The following is a 16,208-nucleotide window of genomic DNA, read 5'->3' on the forward strand; positions in this document are numbered from 1 at the left end:
TACTCACCCTTCATTCCAAACCTGTAAGACCTTCGTTCATCTTCAGAACACAAATTCAGATATTTTTGATGAAATCCGAGAGCTTTCTGACACTGCATAGACAGCAACACAACTGACACGTTTTATGACCCAGAAAGGTAGGTAGGACATCGTTAAAATAGTCCATGTGACATCAGTAGTTTAACCTCAATGTTATGAAGCTACGAGAATACTTTTTGTGTGCAAAGAAAGCAAAAACAACAACTTTATTTAACAATTTCTTCTCTTCTGTGACAGTCTCCGACGCGCTTACTACCTTTCTGGGCCTTGAACGTTTCAGTCCCAGTCAACAATTTGATCTCACAATGATGTCACCATGAGCTCACACGATTCTCATGGTGTGGTCACAATGTGTGTGTCAGCTACGAGAATACTTTTTGTGCAAAGAAAACACCCCTTTGTGTTCTCATAGGAAACACATACTGTATTAGCTAGCAACATTTGATATCTGATGATTGGCACACAGCTCCAGAAATATTTATTTTATTCGAGCAGTTAGTGTCATTATGACTCACTAAACAGACGGATTGCTATTTTCGAAAAGTGTTTTTTAACAAGATGAACAACTTGATATTTGGCCTGAGGAAACATGACAGGGCATGTCTATGTCTGGCGCTGTCTGGTAGTACCATGAAGTTTGAAGCTGTTCGACTTCAGTTTGCAGTGATGGAGGACGTCTGTCTAAAAAGTAAAAGTCCATATTTGATACTGTACAGTGTATGTGATGTTGACCTCCTCTTTCTCCCTCTGTGCCCTCAGCTAGTATGACACACTGGCCTACTAATGTCGCTCAGCTGTGCTGTGCTGTACTCCCCTGCTCCCCCACAGTGTGCCGTTCAATCAGCCTCATTACCCACAAACCCTCTGTTCTACCCTCAGCGGCCCACAATGTAGATGAATCACAGTCACATTAATAAAAGGGCAGCTTTCATTGCCAGCCTCAGTACCATATGGCTCTTTGAAATAAAAAATAGTCATTTTAAGAGTCAACAGTGTCACATTTATTGTTATAGTAAGACTTATGATATGAGTTTTAGTTTGCTGTCGTATCAGTCCATGCAAAACCATAATAGGATCATGATTTTTAGGAAACAGTGCCATTTGTGTCTGAAAATGGAAATTATTGTTTTGTGCACTTTCAAGAACCAGATCCGCAACCTCCATAGTCACTGACCACCAGAGGGCGGTGTGTGTGCTAATATTAAGATTATGTTTTTTTTTCTTAAATGGTTGATTCCTTAATCATCACCTCCAATCCTAAATATGTGGTTACTGTATATTTTTTTGTAACCAGTGTTAGTATTGTTATATACTCTTATATATATATATATATATATATATATAGAAGCTTTTATTTCTATATTTTCAGTTTTCTTTTTAATTTTAGTTTTTATGTGATGTGCTTTTGTCATTTTTTTTGTTTTTATTTAGTATTTTTATATATCTTTAATTATTTTTTTTATTTCAGTTTGAACTTGCTGTAACTTAAACTTCTTTATTTCAGTTAGTTGCCAAGGTAATAATTTGAAAAACATTGATGTTTTTCATCTAATATTTATATTTAAGTTTATTTCAGCTTTAATTCAATTATCAAAACTGATTTTTAGTAGTTTTACGTAATAGTTTTCTTTTAATAGTTGTTACTGTTTGTTAAGAATAACTCGGTTTGTTACTGACATATACTTTGTTTATATAGTATATTTATATAATTTATTCAACGTCATTAACCTCCAGCCTAATAATTCACATTATTTTAACCCCATTCAGTAAGTCTGGAATTCACATAATATAAATATATAATAAGTAAGCTTCTTGAGGTCAATATAAACATCATATCACTTGCTTAAATATGATGCAATATTATAAAGGTGCTTTTAAAATCCATATGTTTATATTTTTATAATAATAATTAGTAGTAGTAGTTTTAGCATATTAAAATAAATATTTAGATTTTATTATTATATATTTAGTATTATTTATTTATTTTTTCCCTCAATTTTTTTTTCTTTTTGCATTACACTAAATAGAGCTGTAAGTCATGGATCATGGGAACACAAATAGTTTTCTGAAAATTACCCAATATTTGTTAAAAAAGCTACAGCTTTCAAAAGCCCTGATTTTGCTCAGGGAAACTATTCATATTATGTTGATTTAGATTGACTGATTTAGATCAATTTTGGATTGATTTAGATAAATGGTTTTAGATCAAAAGTTTAAAGGGGTCATATGACGTTGCTAAAAAAAGAACATTATTTGGTCCACAGAACTAGTTCCCATAGAGATGTTGTTAAAAATTACTGTGTCTTGGGTACAGTCTGGGCTTTCTCCAGTACTGTGTATTTACAATCTGTCCTTCTGCTGTTTGCAAATATTGAATTTCTTGTGGTTTGGTTGTGTGCCATCCTGCTGCACACTCATGCTTTCCTTTCTTTCCTTTCCTAAGTGGATCTCCCATCCAACATGTCCAGAAGGAGCCTCAATCAACTTCCAACAAGACCACGTTCACCTCCTGCCTTATCTTCATCATCATCATCTTCTTCCTCATCTCCTCATCACTCTGAAAGAACCAGGCATCCAGCTCATATGCCTCCAGTTGCCAAATATCCCTCATCCCCTGGTCACCATGACAGTGCCTCCAGCATAGATCCCACCCCATCCCTTGGTTCCGAAGGGTCGGGTAACCTAGGCGACGGGGCCCAGGGCATCCACCTGCTGTTACGGCCCCCAGACCTTCTAACGCCAAGCCAGATGCCTCCACTCCATGATGACAGACCGCCGACACCAGCCCCCCCGACCCTGGTGCCACCCGAAGACCTGTATCCTGTCCACTCCGCTGAGGTGGACTGGGGCTCCGGAGACTACCTTGAAACTCTTACTTTCATGGGATCAGAAGGGGAGGAGTTTTCTCTCGTCACAACTCTTCCTACGCATGGATACGATCCGTATGATATGGACGATGAGGCCACGGTCAGCTACAACACAGCTTTCCCCTCTCGTTCCATCCTGCCCCTCTCGTCCAAAGACCTCCAGCCCAGCGTGACTGTAAAATATGGGACTAACTTAAGGACGGCCCATCCTACTGATCCCCGCCTCCCATTAGCTCCTGACTCCGCCCATGCGATCGATATGGACGATGATTTGGATTTCGATTGGGCGGAGCTTTTTCCCATTGAGCCGACTGAAATGCTGCTTCCCGATATGAACAGTTTGGAATACTACAACACGTTGCAAGCCAAAGAGAATGCTAGTATTGCGAGGAATAGGACGCACCCTCATATTACCCCAACACACACTGTGGGACCCCCTCAAACTCCCACTGCAACATTGGGAAAAGTCCCAGACGAAATCGAACGGACGACTCCTCAACCTATTCCATCGGTAACCCCAACTCCACCCCAAAAACCTACGAAGCCTCCCATCCCATCAACCACTGAGACCCAACAACCTCCTGAAGGCCCAGATAAGGGTGTTCCTTCCATACCTACATCCCATGTGGGCAAAACCCGACCGCCAGTGCCAACCGCCCTGCCTCCACCCGGCACCTCAGAGGGTCCAGTAATACAAGCTGTGACGCTGAAGCCCCCTGCTACAAAACCCCGCATGACCACCATCAAAACCACCACCAGAACTACAACTACAACTAAAACCACGACTACCATGAGCCCCACTAGCCTCTCTACCAAAAGCCCACCGCCTACAACCCCCAGAATTCCTCTGTCCATCGCACCCAGGCAGTATGTCTGCAATATCACCAAACCGGACATGTACCTAGTCAGAGTGGGTAAGACAATATACACAATATACACAATATATCGGTTATCATATCAGTTATTAACCGATATTAGAGTTTTTTTTATTTTTTTTATTTATCATATTATTTAGTATTATTGTGCACACTCATTTTCTTTATTTTTACATTTAGTTGTTTTTTTAAAACCGCTAATAGCATGATTTAGTTGTTTTAATGATTTATATTTAACAGTGTTAAATGTCATATTTAACATTTTTGTGATGGTTAAATTCTCTTGTAGATTTTAAAACAATTAATTTTAATTTTAATTTATTTTTTTCTCATTATTTATTTTTTAATCTATCTATCTATCGATCTGTCGATCTATCTATAGTATCCTGTTTATCATTATTGTGCACATTAATTTCCTCTAGTTTAATATCTAGGTAATCTTGAAAAAAAACACTAATCATTTTAATTAAACACTTAAATAATTTAATGTTGTGATGGCTAAATTCTTTAGAAAATTAAAAAAAGGTTTTATTTATTTAACTGTATTTTTTATTATGATTATTTCATTATTTTTATTATATATTTAGATTTTTTTAATATAAATTTTTAATTAAATACATATTTTATCATCTCTTACAACCTTCTTGTCTGACTCTTGCAGGCATGCCTAGTGGGTCATCGGTGGCGTTTGCCAAAGCTCATGTGCGGGAGATTCTTCGACGAGAGTTCAACCGTTCAGTGGAGCTCCAGGTGAGTGTGTCAGATCACAACAGATCACACATCAGCTATTTGTCTCAAGGATCACTGATCTCTATCTGTGCTATCCATCCAGGTCCTCAAAGCCCCACCCAATTTCATCTTCCGGGCAGTTTCCGGTCCACTTGTGTACACTGCTATCTCTGTTATTAATGCTGTCCGCCAATCAGTGCACAGCACTTCCTCTTCTTACATACTGTCCGTCACTACCATATATGCAGTGCCTGATTACAAACATCAGGTCCACACAGGTGAGAGAGACACAGTATAACCAGTAAATGGCATGCTAACGTGTGGCTAACATGAAAAACTGAGCAAGAATTATAAAATAAATAATACACCTTTTATATAAATGTATAATATCATATATAAATATTATATATATATTTTAAGAATGAGTGTTACATTCGTTAATTTGCCTTGCAGTGCTGCAGTTTGTACTGAGTCATGTGGATGTGCGTCTGTGTAGCTTCAGTGAGCGTGTGGAGAAGGGGCTACTCATGGCGTATGCGGAAGTACGCAAGCGTTTGCAAGAAAACGGAAATTTCACGGTTCATGTACGTAAATCTAGGCAATATTATAATTAAAGGTAATTTAGGGCAATTGGCAGAGGCACATTCAAAATAAAACTTTTGCACACTTTACATATCGCTGTTCTTTCATGAAAAGCTTATTAACAAAAATATCCTCTATAATTCTGTGTATTTCATACAATTAAATAGTATTGATACTGTTGTGTGATTGCTTGTCTAGATTGTGAATATCACTAGTAGCCTTCCTAAGGGTCAGCGGCAGTTGAAGGCACCGGTGGACATCACTTTTGCTGTGCGTGATTCCCAAGGCTTCCTAACAGGATCAGATGTGAGTGGTCACATGAGGCAGCTCAGCGCTGTGGAGTTCAGCTTCTACCTTGGTTTTCCTACCCTGCAGATCGCTGAACGTGAGTCACAAATACACACACAGGCTCTTTGTCTCAATATCTCATGAACTTTATTCATCACTCATTTTATCTTATTCTCATTTTTTGTCTTCCAGCTTTTCATTATCCTGAACTGAATGTGTCCCACCTGTTACGCACATCCTGGGTGAAAACAGGTATGTGGGTGTGTTAGAAATTCCAAACAAACTGATTTTGAGATATAACAATAATTTTTTTGGAAGTCTAGTATTTTTCTTCTGTGATTTAGATTTTTTAAACCTTGGAATCCAAAGTAAACTATCTAGATTAACACTTTTTGATGTATTTTTTTGACCCATAATTATAATAATATGTATATAATATATTAATAGTTCTCACTTAGCTAAAATAGTTAGTACCATAAAAGAAAAATATTCATTAGTTATTATAAATATTAAGTAAGTAATATTATTTTTGAGGTGAGTTCTTATGTGAGATAAATATAATTTATAATTAGTTTTTATTTTTTTATATATATATATATATAATTAATTCATATAATTATAATTCATTTTTCTTTGATTTATTTACGCCTTGTATTAAATTCAGTATTATGATCTAATCTTTCTCATTCTAAGTCTGTTAATGGTACAGGCACTTATAAATGTTTATTTTACTAAAAGATGGCAGGTAGATTTACACCAGTCTAGAATTTATGATTATTAAAATTTAGTCATACACGTTTCTAATGCTACGTTTTATAATGTGCATCTGTTCTAGTGTTACTGGGTGTGTTGGACCAGCGTGTGAATGAGAGGACCTTCCAGGCCAAAATGGAGAGGCGATTAGCATTGCTGGTTGGAGAGGGACTTGGGATCGGGGTTAGCAGTCGACGATGGAGAAGAGCTACTAGTATTGGCAACAACAGTGTACAGGTACATTCAAACACATTAGTGTACACAGTTTGTTTGTCTTTCCCACACATCACATAAGCACGAACCCTGGTGTGCCTCAGATTGTGCGAGTGTCCCGTCTGGATGGCCCGGACTACCCGCTGGAGCTGGTGTATTTTGTGGAAGCGGGGTCAGGAGAGAGGCTGCCAGCCCAGGCCACTGCTGCCATGCTCAACAGACTGAACCTGCTGAGAGCCGCCATCGTACTGGGCTACAGAGTACATGGAGTTCTGGCCACACGTGAGTCAAAGTTATATCAACCAAAGGCCGTGACAAACCATACCGACATCAAAGAACGAGTGCCAATTAAAGAAGACTGATGTTGTCTTGCGTCGCATGCATCTGCCCAAAGAATTACACTTGAACACACCGCAAACTACATCCAACGGCCAATTAGAATGTACGTTCTGAGTCTACGTGAGAGGAAGTAACAAGTGGCAGTAGTCTATATTTATCATTCAGATAGGGAAAACAAAACTGGGACCCCAGCTAACAGGGAACATTCTGACAAGGTTCTTGCAAAGTAATGAACAAAAATTTTTCCAGTAACTAATAGAAAGTTTGTTCAAAGTTATCTGGTCTTTAATAAAGTTTTCAAAATGTTAGCACGAAAACATTATTTATATATCGTTCATGCAACATTTTTTTTCTGGACTGTTTTAGTTTGACATTCGGCTAAAATTTTTTAAATGTAAAAAAAAATTTAAAAAAAATTGACGTTTTGAACATTCAGATATAATGTTTTCAAACTTAATGGGAACATTAGCAAAACATTAAGAGAACATTCAAAAGTAACATTAATATAAAAGTAACAGTAATATTTGCAGAATGATGAAATGGAATGTTTCCGTAACGTTAACGCATAACCAAGAACTGGACGTTTTGGACATTCAGAAATAAAGTTTTCATAACTTAGTGGTAATGTTAGCAAAAACGTTCCTAGAACATATTTATGTTAGCTGGGACTGTGGATATACAAATTGTAAATAAAGTACCACTTGCTTTCCATTTTGAATATGAATCATGCTGATCAGTTGGTCTTCACTTTCTTCATTTCAGACGTCCTTATAAAAATATTTGCGAATTGGAATGCTCAGGTAAGATGAAGATGTAAAAGTAGAAGAGCTTTCTGTGGGTGTCCTCTTGACTTTGTCGTTTACTTGCTTTAATAACTTAAATTTTTCTTCTTGTGCACTGGTTCACTAAATTGATCAGAGTGATCTCTCTCACTGTCTGCCCAACGGTGATTCAACATGCTTAATCACCCAAAAAGCTGCCGACTGTGTCCGACTAGTGCCGATGGTGCGGGACACACCGCAAAAACTGGGCTGACAGACACTCAACGACTATGACTTTGACTGACCTGGTGTGTCACGGCCTTAAAAAAGTTGTGTATTTAAGGCACTTTTTAAGTAAGCAAATGTATGATCTTTTTTGTGCCAAATGTCACATTACTCTGTTTCAGCCGTGGAGAAGCTGGCCCTGCCGCCCTCTGAGACTCAGCCCAGTAACGTGTGGCTGATCGTTGGAGTTGTGGTCCCAGTTCTTGTGGTCATCCTCATCATCATCATCCTCTACTGGAAACTGTGCCGCTCTGAGAAGCTGGAGTTTCAACCAGACGCCATGAGCACCATCCAGCAGAGACAGAAGGTCGGGGTTACCGAGTGTGTGTGTGTGTGTGTGTTAGGCATGGGCCGGTATGAGATTTTGACGTATGATAACCTTAAGCAAAAATATCACGGTATCACGGTATTGTCGTTACAGCTCTAAACTGTGTTATTTTTAAATGACTGGGTAAAAAAAAAACAACGTTTTTTCCGTCGAACACAATATATTTTGTTTTTGAGCAACATACAGAATATTAGGAGTAAACAAAGCAGCACTGAGCTGAAACACTGCTTTAATAAGAACCAGTGGCGTAACTTTGCTTTGAAAAGTGGTGGGGACACCGCGCAACTCGTTTTGCTTCATTCTAGTGCATCATGAACAGTGAGTGTTCTGCCTGCTAACTGCTACAGTATTTTTCTCTGTGCGTCCGTTTTCAGCGTCTCTGGCCTGTGTTAACGGGTGTTTACAGACTTCATAAAATCGCGTATACCTTGAAACCGGTAATCGGCCCATGCCTAGTGTGTGTGTGTGTCTGTGAAGTGTTGCCCACTCATAGACACTCCATGTGAAGTGACTGCTCATTTTTACTCATCCATGTCAAGGGCCTTTATGGAAAAATGAGCTACTTTGCAACAGTCATTTTAGCTCGTTGTATCATATTTACTGTCCATTCATGTGTTTGTCATTTTAGTTGCAGCCTCCCAGTGTTAAGGGCTTTGATTTTGCTAAGCTACACCTGGGGCAGCATAGTAAGGATGATATCATGGTAATCCAAGAACCCGCCCCTTTACCGCCACCTGTTAAAGAGACCACGCCCTCAGAGGGCGGAGAATTGAACACTCCAAAATCAAAGAGCTCATCTACAAAAGCATCCCGCGCAGCACGGAGAAGAGGCCGGTAAGGAACTGTCTGTGATCATGCGCCATGATGTTTGGATTGTGTGAGAGCAGATTCTGTTTATATCAATGTAATTTTAGTATTATTTATATAGTAGCTTGTGTAGCTTTTATTTTTATATTTTCAGTTTAATTGTAGTTGAATTTTTATTAATTTTATTATGTGCGATTGTTATTTTTATTCGTTTTTGTTTTATATTTTAAATACTGCTATTTAGGTTTTATTTTTATTTCAGTTTAAGTGATTATTTATTCCCATTTAGTAATTTTAAGCGCTTCAACTTAATTTCAATTTATTTCAGTTAGTTGCCAAGGCAAGGCATTCGTTTTCATCTTTATTTTCATATTCATTCGTTAATTTTTGTTTTTGTTAGCGATAAAATCCCTGGTTTATATGATTTTTTTTTAACTCACACATGTTTTTTTTTTTTTCAGATTGTCTCCATCTGATGGAGATTCATTAGGAAGCGAAGCATCCAGTGGTAGAGAATCAGCAGAAGAAAGCACCAGACCTGCTGTGACGCCAAGCGACAGCAAACCCCAACATCGCAAGAGCAAGCATGGTATTATACGACAAAAACACAAATTTACTATATTATTATACTATATTAACTATTAATAATTAAAAGTATAATATAAAGTTGCTTCATAATGATTTGTATTGTGAAAAAAAACAATTAGTAAAATTAACATAGTAATATAGTAATTTTAATAGTAATTATATATTTAATATAGTAATTTAAAATTATTAATACTATTATTAAAATAGTAATCAATTATTATTAAAATTATTATCATTATTATTGCAATTATTGTTATTTTAAAAAGTGCATCTCTTTCTCTCCTCCTCTTATTCCATTGGTTCATCAGCAAAAAACAAACTTGGTAAGTGTCTTTACCCATAGACATGTTGCATTTGTATATTGTTAGTTACAAATTTGTGACCTTTGACATCTGGCCTTGATGTTCAGGTGCTCAACCTGGAAGTGGTGTGGATGAGCAGTTGTCCTCGTCATCCATATTTGAGCATGTGGACCGTCTGTCTCGAGGTTCATCAGATGGAACGCGCAGAGTGTCCAATAAGATACAGCTCATCGCCATGCAGCCCATGCCAAGCCCTCCCTCACATCCACATAACCAAGCCCTGAGTCCAAGCCTGACAGACAGGATGCCTGACGGAGCAAAGGTCAATAGTGAGGTTAGGAAACTCTTCTTCGCAAACACAAACTTGTTCGTAAATGACAGGCTCACACCTTAGACACACAGATGTGGCATTCACATGATGTCCACTATAATGAAAGATCTGTAAAAGCATTTTTTGTGTTAAATCTTTATCCATCTGTGCTGTTTTTAATCACTGTGCTGTTTTTTTGTATTTATTTATTTATGACATATATGAGATATGTATTTACAACACAAAATCTAAATGGTGAAAGTGGTGATGCAAGTACCACTAAAATATTTTCTACTATTTTCTGTAGCAATACAGAGATGTGTAGCTCAAAATACATCATTTTGGGGAAATACAGGAGAAAAATAACTTTAATAAAAAAAAAAATGAAATGACCTGAAAAATAAATTTAAAAATAAATAAATACACCTAAAATAAATAGTCTGTATGCATTTATATAGATAGATAGATAGATAGATAGATAGATAGATAGATAGAAAATTATAAACATTAAGCTACTTTTCCTATAACATCAAAATACACTATTTCGGATTGCCGAAGCGTTGCAGTTCATGGCCGTACAATAATGGTAATTTCTATAAATTTAATGTATTTTAAATAATTTTTTATTTGTATTAATTATTTTTAATAACTAAAATGTATATTTTAAATTTGTATATATTTATATAATGTACATTACATTTAATTTAATTCAATTTAAGTTTGTGTTCAAGTATAATCTGTGTTTATTTTTTTCAGAATTTTTGGTATTTTATGAATAATTTTTTGGGAGAGAAAATCTTAATGTTTATAATGTTTATATCACCATAATGTGACATATTTCCCAGAGAAACAGAATATTCAGCAAAAAATATTATTATATTTAATATTAAAATATTAAAATTTTATTTTCATGTCGTCTAAAAGAAAACATTCATAGCCAATTCTTCCAACTGATACAGATTCAAGTGGACTTGAGGCATAAATCTGAGATCGAACACCATCGCAATAAGATCCGCCTGCGTGCCAAGAGAAAAGGCCACTACGAGTTCCCCTCCATGGAGGACATCATGGCAGCGTTCGGCGACAGCTCCGAACAACAGCGAGTGTATCAACAAGCTCAGGAACAGATACACAAGATCCTGCATCCTGAAGAACACACACCTTCATCGTGCGGAGAGCCACGCAAAAGGTCAGGATGATAAATCTCACTTGTACTGTCTGCAAAACATCTAGAGTTTGCCATCCAGGAAAATGAATGCAATTTGTTTTTCAATTGCAGTTCCAAAGGAAGACGCTCTCCCAGACACAGACAAAGACAGCATTTGCGTGGAAGGGGAAGTCTGAGAGACAAAGATCGTCTCATTACTGACGGAGATGCCACGTACAGGAAGTACCCCGGGGTCAACAATGTGGCCTATGTGGTAGGACACACACACATGCACATGCTTTCACTCAACTAAAACACAAACTCACCACTCCTCTTCCTGTAGTCTGATGCAGACCAGCTCCCAGATGCGGGCAGCCCTTCTCCTACTGATGAGGTGTTTTTAGACCCTGGATCACCTCCGTCAGGCCAAGCCCCTGCTCCGCCCTCCTACGTCCCCCCTCAGCCAACCATCGAAGAAGCCCGGCAACAGATGCACTCCTTATTGGATGACGCGTTTGCTCTCGTCTCGCCTTCTTCTCAAGGAAGCCCCGCTCCTCTAACATTCACTGGCGTTACAGCAGTCACTGGCGTCGGAGGAATCAGCCCCGGTCAACCCTCCAGCCCGTCCTCACGTCCTGCACGCCAATGGGGCTCCTCTTCTTACCCAGCAGCCCCTGCACACAGTCCTTTCTCTGCGGTGCGTGACTAAAAACATTTGAATGGTGGAATCCAAGTTATATGAAATTTAATTTAATTTCTCTCTGCTCTGTAGAGGTATGCCGAGTTAGGAATGTCTCCCACATCGGTCCAAGGTTTACTGCAAAGGTGAGGTGGATTCTGGAAGGTATTATGGAATAAATTAACAAGAAAAGTCAGGAGGGAGTTGAAAAAAGAACATGTAAACATGATAAAGAAGCACAATGTTCCTGTTAAGCCAACAAAATAAGTTTGAGTACAGAAAAGCAAATATGCTGGCACATACCACTTTGTCTACTAGAGTTAATTATCCATCAGGTTCAGATATAATATTTACTCAGCAGATTGTATAATTTGACAGGCAGGCGCAGGGTTCTGGGTATGTTGTGTCAGCAGAGATGCAGTCAGATCCTGGATACTCCAGCAGGGGGCAGTATGGAGAAGAGATGCCATCGTCTTCTCGGCCACGACCAGTAGGGGGCAGCACAGGTAAAGGTTTTTATTAGTAATTTAATGTGGCCCTGTCCCAAATCGCACCCTAAACCCTCACAGTCTTCCTCTAAGTCCACACTGAGTCGGGTAGAAGTCTGCTGCGGAGCTCGCCTCGCACCAGAAGTGCGCATCGAGGGCGCAAAGGGGGCGCTCGCAAGCACCCTTCTGAAAGCTAAAATTACGAATGGGGCACCCTATGGTCTCGTGGACTTAACGGACACGCGCACGCGGCAGCCATTGTAAGTCCGCTAGACCGCAAGTGCACATGAATTGTGCCATTTGGGACAGGGCCAATGTGTGGTTTCAGTGCTACGATAATTGCTATGTGTTGTGTGTGTAGGTGCACAGTTGCATCAGCTGACACAAGTGGGCTTGTCAAGTCGGATTGGATTGTATCCTGGAGTTGGCCGTAGTGTATCTGGACCTTCAGGATCAAGCTGGGCCCAGTATCGCTCAGATGAGGAGATTTCCAGACCAGGATCCAACCGAGAGGCTGTAAATCAAACATGCACATTCATAATAGTATATATAATAGTATATATCATAAAATATGGGATATTATAAAATCCCAAAATTGTACTATTGGTTTACCAAAGCATTGCATTCAATAAAAGTAATGAAAAAATAAGTCAAAAAACGTATAATGACAATAATGTGAATGAACAAGTAATAATAGCAATTACATCATTTCATTTGTTAAATTTAATTTAATTTTTAATTCAAGTTATTTCAAATAATTTATTTTAATTAATAATTTACATGAATTAAATTTATTTTAAATATTATTTTATTTTATTAATATTTTTTAATAAAAATAATTCAAATGTATATTTTAAATGTATACATATTTATATAATGTATATTTAGTTTAATTCAGTTTTAGTTTGTGTTTAAGTATAATCAGTTTTTTTTCCTGAATTGTTGGATTTTTATCTCTCCCTCTGATTCTCACAGAATATATTTAAATTTTAATGAATTAAAATGTATTTAGTTTAATTGTTACATTTTTATTTAAAATTTAGATTTAAATGCATATATTTATATAGTGTATATTTTATAGTTTATTTAATTAAAAAAAAAGATTTTTAATACAATTAATTTTTATTCATTATTTTTTTTAATTAATATATGTGACCCATGCTGGCAAAATGGGTCGGAATGCGCACAGGCTAATTTTGAGCTACAGGCAAAAAAAAAGTGAAAAACATCGATTTTGAGGTTTTCACAAAAATTAGTTCATTAAGCCCTCGTCTTGCGATCCTAATGCTCCAAATAATACTTTTAAATGTTTAATTACCTTTATTTTGTACGTTTTCTGAGAGGAGTAACTTTTCTCCGCTCACTTCTCGCGCTGACTGTCATCCGAAGCGCGTGCATAAAGGCGCTTCCGACAGCGCGATCCCGATAAATATACACATATACACAGAATTACAGTATTTAAGTATTCAGGCAAACATAAACTTTTTGTTATGTTTTAAGTGAACATTTGGGGAACTGTTGGGGAAAAACATCTGATGTGTAACATTATATTAGATCCGTGCATTACAGTAGGTCTTAATAGAGGCCGCCTCATTAATGCTAATCTAACAATAAAAGAAAAGAGGGAATCACTCGCTGCTCTGGATTGAACTGCTTTTGTAGTTTTAATAATCAATTTATTTGTAATTAACAGACTAAAGGGATTTTTACATGTGATTATTTGTTTTTCTTACTTGAATGCTTTTGTTTAGATGTAAAATGAAAAGGGTAATGCATTATTTGCATCTGTTCTTATTTATAATAAAGATAAAATAAAAATAGGTATATTGTGATTATTAATATAGTAATTATTTTTAAGAAAAGGATTGGAGGAAAAGATGCAATGTTGCAGGTGATTTTGCTTTGGAACCTTCAGAAAACTTTAACTCCATTTTTCTCAAAATTGACTCTATCGACATCAAACGGGTGTAGCTCAGTCATTTTTCATCTGATTCCAACAAATCATACATCATTCTGAAGGTCTTTTAATGGAAAATGTGAACATAAAAATCACTCATTTTTTAAAATTTGCTAATTGTGACTCATTTTTCCAGCACAGGACACATATTATATCAAATTTGTAGATTATATATATATATATATATATATATATATATATATATATATATATATATATATATATATATATATATATATATATATATATATATATATATATATATATATATATATATATATATATTGCCTGTGTTCAGGCATAATCTGTATGTTTTTATTTTTTATTTTTCCTGAAATGTTAGCATTTATTCATTATTTCTCTCTCCCTCTCTGTTTCTCACAGATACTGACATTCCCAGAATACTCTTCATCACCAGTATTCCAGATGCCCAGGACATCCCTGCAGGATCCCACAACACCCCAGGGTCACCTGGAAGCCTCGAGCGTGGGGTACATTGCCCCTGAGGAGCGTTCTCCACCCCCCCAGTCCTCGGCCTCTCTCATCAAGGCCATCAGGGAAGAACTCCAGAGACTTTCTCAGAAACAGGTTGCTGTTGTCAGCTACCAGAGTTGAGAAAGACCATCCCGAAACCCCAGTCCTGGTTAATCTCCCTATGTACCACATAAACAACCTCACAAATCCAAACACATCTCCATGGCTGAGAAGCTGCTTTACACAAAATCCGAACCAAAATCTTCAAATTCAAGTACGGCTGGTCTGTTACATATGAAGAATTACTTTCAATCTTCCATACTTGTATTGCCAGGACATCCGCAATTTAAATTCCACTGCTGACATGCAGAAAATAAACTTAAATAATCTCTCCTATAATTCACAAAGAAAAAAACTCACCCTAAACATCATATCCAGACTGTTTAGAAAAATAGACAAAGTTTCCCCATATTCAGACTCTCAATTTGCATGCTGAGAGCTGTGAACCTTCAAGACTTCATACTGACTGTTGCTAATGTGAAAATCCCTCCCCTTCAGTTCCATGTCTCTCAAAGTGCTTCCTCCAAATGGGTCATCTTCATGTCTCCGGACTTCCTCTGGTGCTAAACATCATTTCTGGCCTCCGCCATGATACCACAATTCAGCCCTGCCCAAAAACTCTGAAGTAGCGTCCTTTCCTTTTGTTCTCCCATTTATCCAAGACGGCTTATCAAGTGGAAACGTGCTCTGTTCCAACACCTAGTGAGCTGCTTGATGCGAAATCTGTTCCAAAGGTTAACCAACTTAATTATGTTCCTTTATAAGATGCCTTAATAAGTTTGAGCCAAATTCTAAGGCAGCATTTCATGTATTGTTCATAGAGAAGTCAAACCCAGAATGCATTGCAACAAGCAACAAGAGAAATATAATTTATCAAGTTATACTTCATTCATAAAAACTTAAAATTTATGATTTTGCCCAACATTGGTGAGTTTTAGAGTATCACATCGTTAGCTTAGCAACATGCTAATGTCAAACATTGAACAGAGCAAGAAAAATGTTGATTATAAAGTAATATTTTATTCGATAATGCTCATAAAAACTTAAAATGTGTTATTTTCCCCAACATGTGCAAGTTCTATGTATTTTTGTATTAGAATATCACGCCATTAGCTTAGCAACATGCTAACGTCAAACTCTGGACGAGGCAAGAAAAATGTTGAGTATAAATGTATATTTAATTCGATAACGTTCATAAAATCTCAAAAATATGTTATTTTGCCTAACATGTGAGTTTTATGTTTATACTTATTGGAATCAAATGTCAAACTTTGGATGGTAAAAGAAAAATGTTGATTATATTTGATAAGTTCTATTTAATTCGATAACGTTCATAA

General features: G+C 37.0%; 1 protein-coding gene across 2 annotated transcripts in view; it reads left to right on the plus strand.

Moving 5' to 3' along the window:
* The window catches only part of LOC107743425 (UPF0606 protein KIAA1549-like), a 22,231-nt gene extending 6,401 nt beyond the window's left edge, over window positions 1-15,830 (plus strand). Inside the window, exons 3-22 of one of the 2 annotated variants that reach the window (XM_016556656.1) lie at window positions 2,483-3,820; window positions 4,443-4,531; window positions 4,614-4,788; window positions 4,964-5,094; window positions 5,291-5,477; window positions 5,573-5,632; window positions 6,216-6,370; window positions 6,451-6,628; window positions 7,854-8,038; window positions 8,688-8,893; window positions 9,328-9,455; window positions 9,763-9,777; window positions 9,864-10,090; window positions 11,026-11,255; window positions 11,346-11,487; window positions 11,557-11,910; window positions 11,986-12,038; window positions 12,271-12,398; window positions 12,742-12,896; window positions 14,722-15,830. In XM_016556656.1, coding sequence (XP_016412142.1) covers window positions 2,483-3,820; window positions 4,443-4,531; window positions 4,614-4,788; window positions 4,964-5,094; window positions 5,291-5,477; window positions 5,573-5,632; window positions 6,216-6,370; window positions 6,451-6,628; window positions 7,854-8,038; window positions 8,688-8,893; window positions 9,328-9,455; window positions 9,763-9,777; window positions 9,864-10,090; window positions 11,026-11,255; window positions 11,346-11,487; window positions 11,557-11,910; window positions 11,986-12,038; window positions 12,271-12,398; window positions 12,742-12,896; window positions 14,722-14,952 — 4,367 coding nt within the window. In that variant the 3' untranslated portion in view covers window positions 14,953-15,830. The remainder of the gene's footprint in view (window positions 1-2,482; window positions 3,821-4,442; window positions 4,532-4,613; window positions 4,789-4,963; window positions 5,095-5,290; window positions 5,478-5,572; window positions 5,633-6,215; window positions 6,371-6,450; window positions 6,629-7,853; window positions 8,039-8,687; window positions 8,894-9,327; window positions 9,456-9,762; window positions 9,778-9,863; window positions 10,091-11,025; window positions 11,256-11,345; window positions 11,488-11,556; window positions 11,911-11,985; window positions 12,039-12,270; window positions 12,399-12,741; window positions 12,897-14,721) is intronic. The other variant, XM_016556663.1, reaches the window with a different exon arrangement.
* The last annotated feature ends 378 nt before the right edge of the window (window positions 15,831-16,208 follow it).

The sequence above is a fragment of the Sinocyclocheilus rhinocerous genome, unplaced genomic scaffold (assembly GCF_001515625.1).
Source record: "Sinocyclocheilus rhinocerous isolate Xijiao unplaced genomic scaffold, SAMN03320098_v1.1 scaffold551, whole genome shotgun sequence".
In the NCBI taxonomy this organism is placed as follows: Eukaryota; Metazoa; Chordata; class Actinopteri; order Cypriniformes; family Cyprinidae; genus Sinocyclocheilus; species Sinocyclocheilus rhinocerous.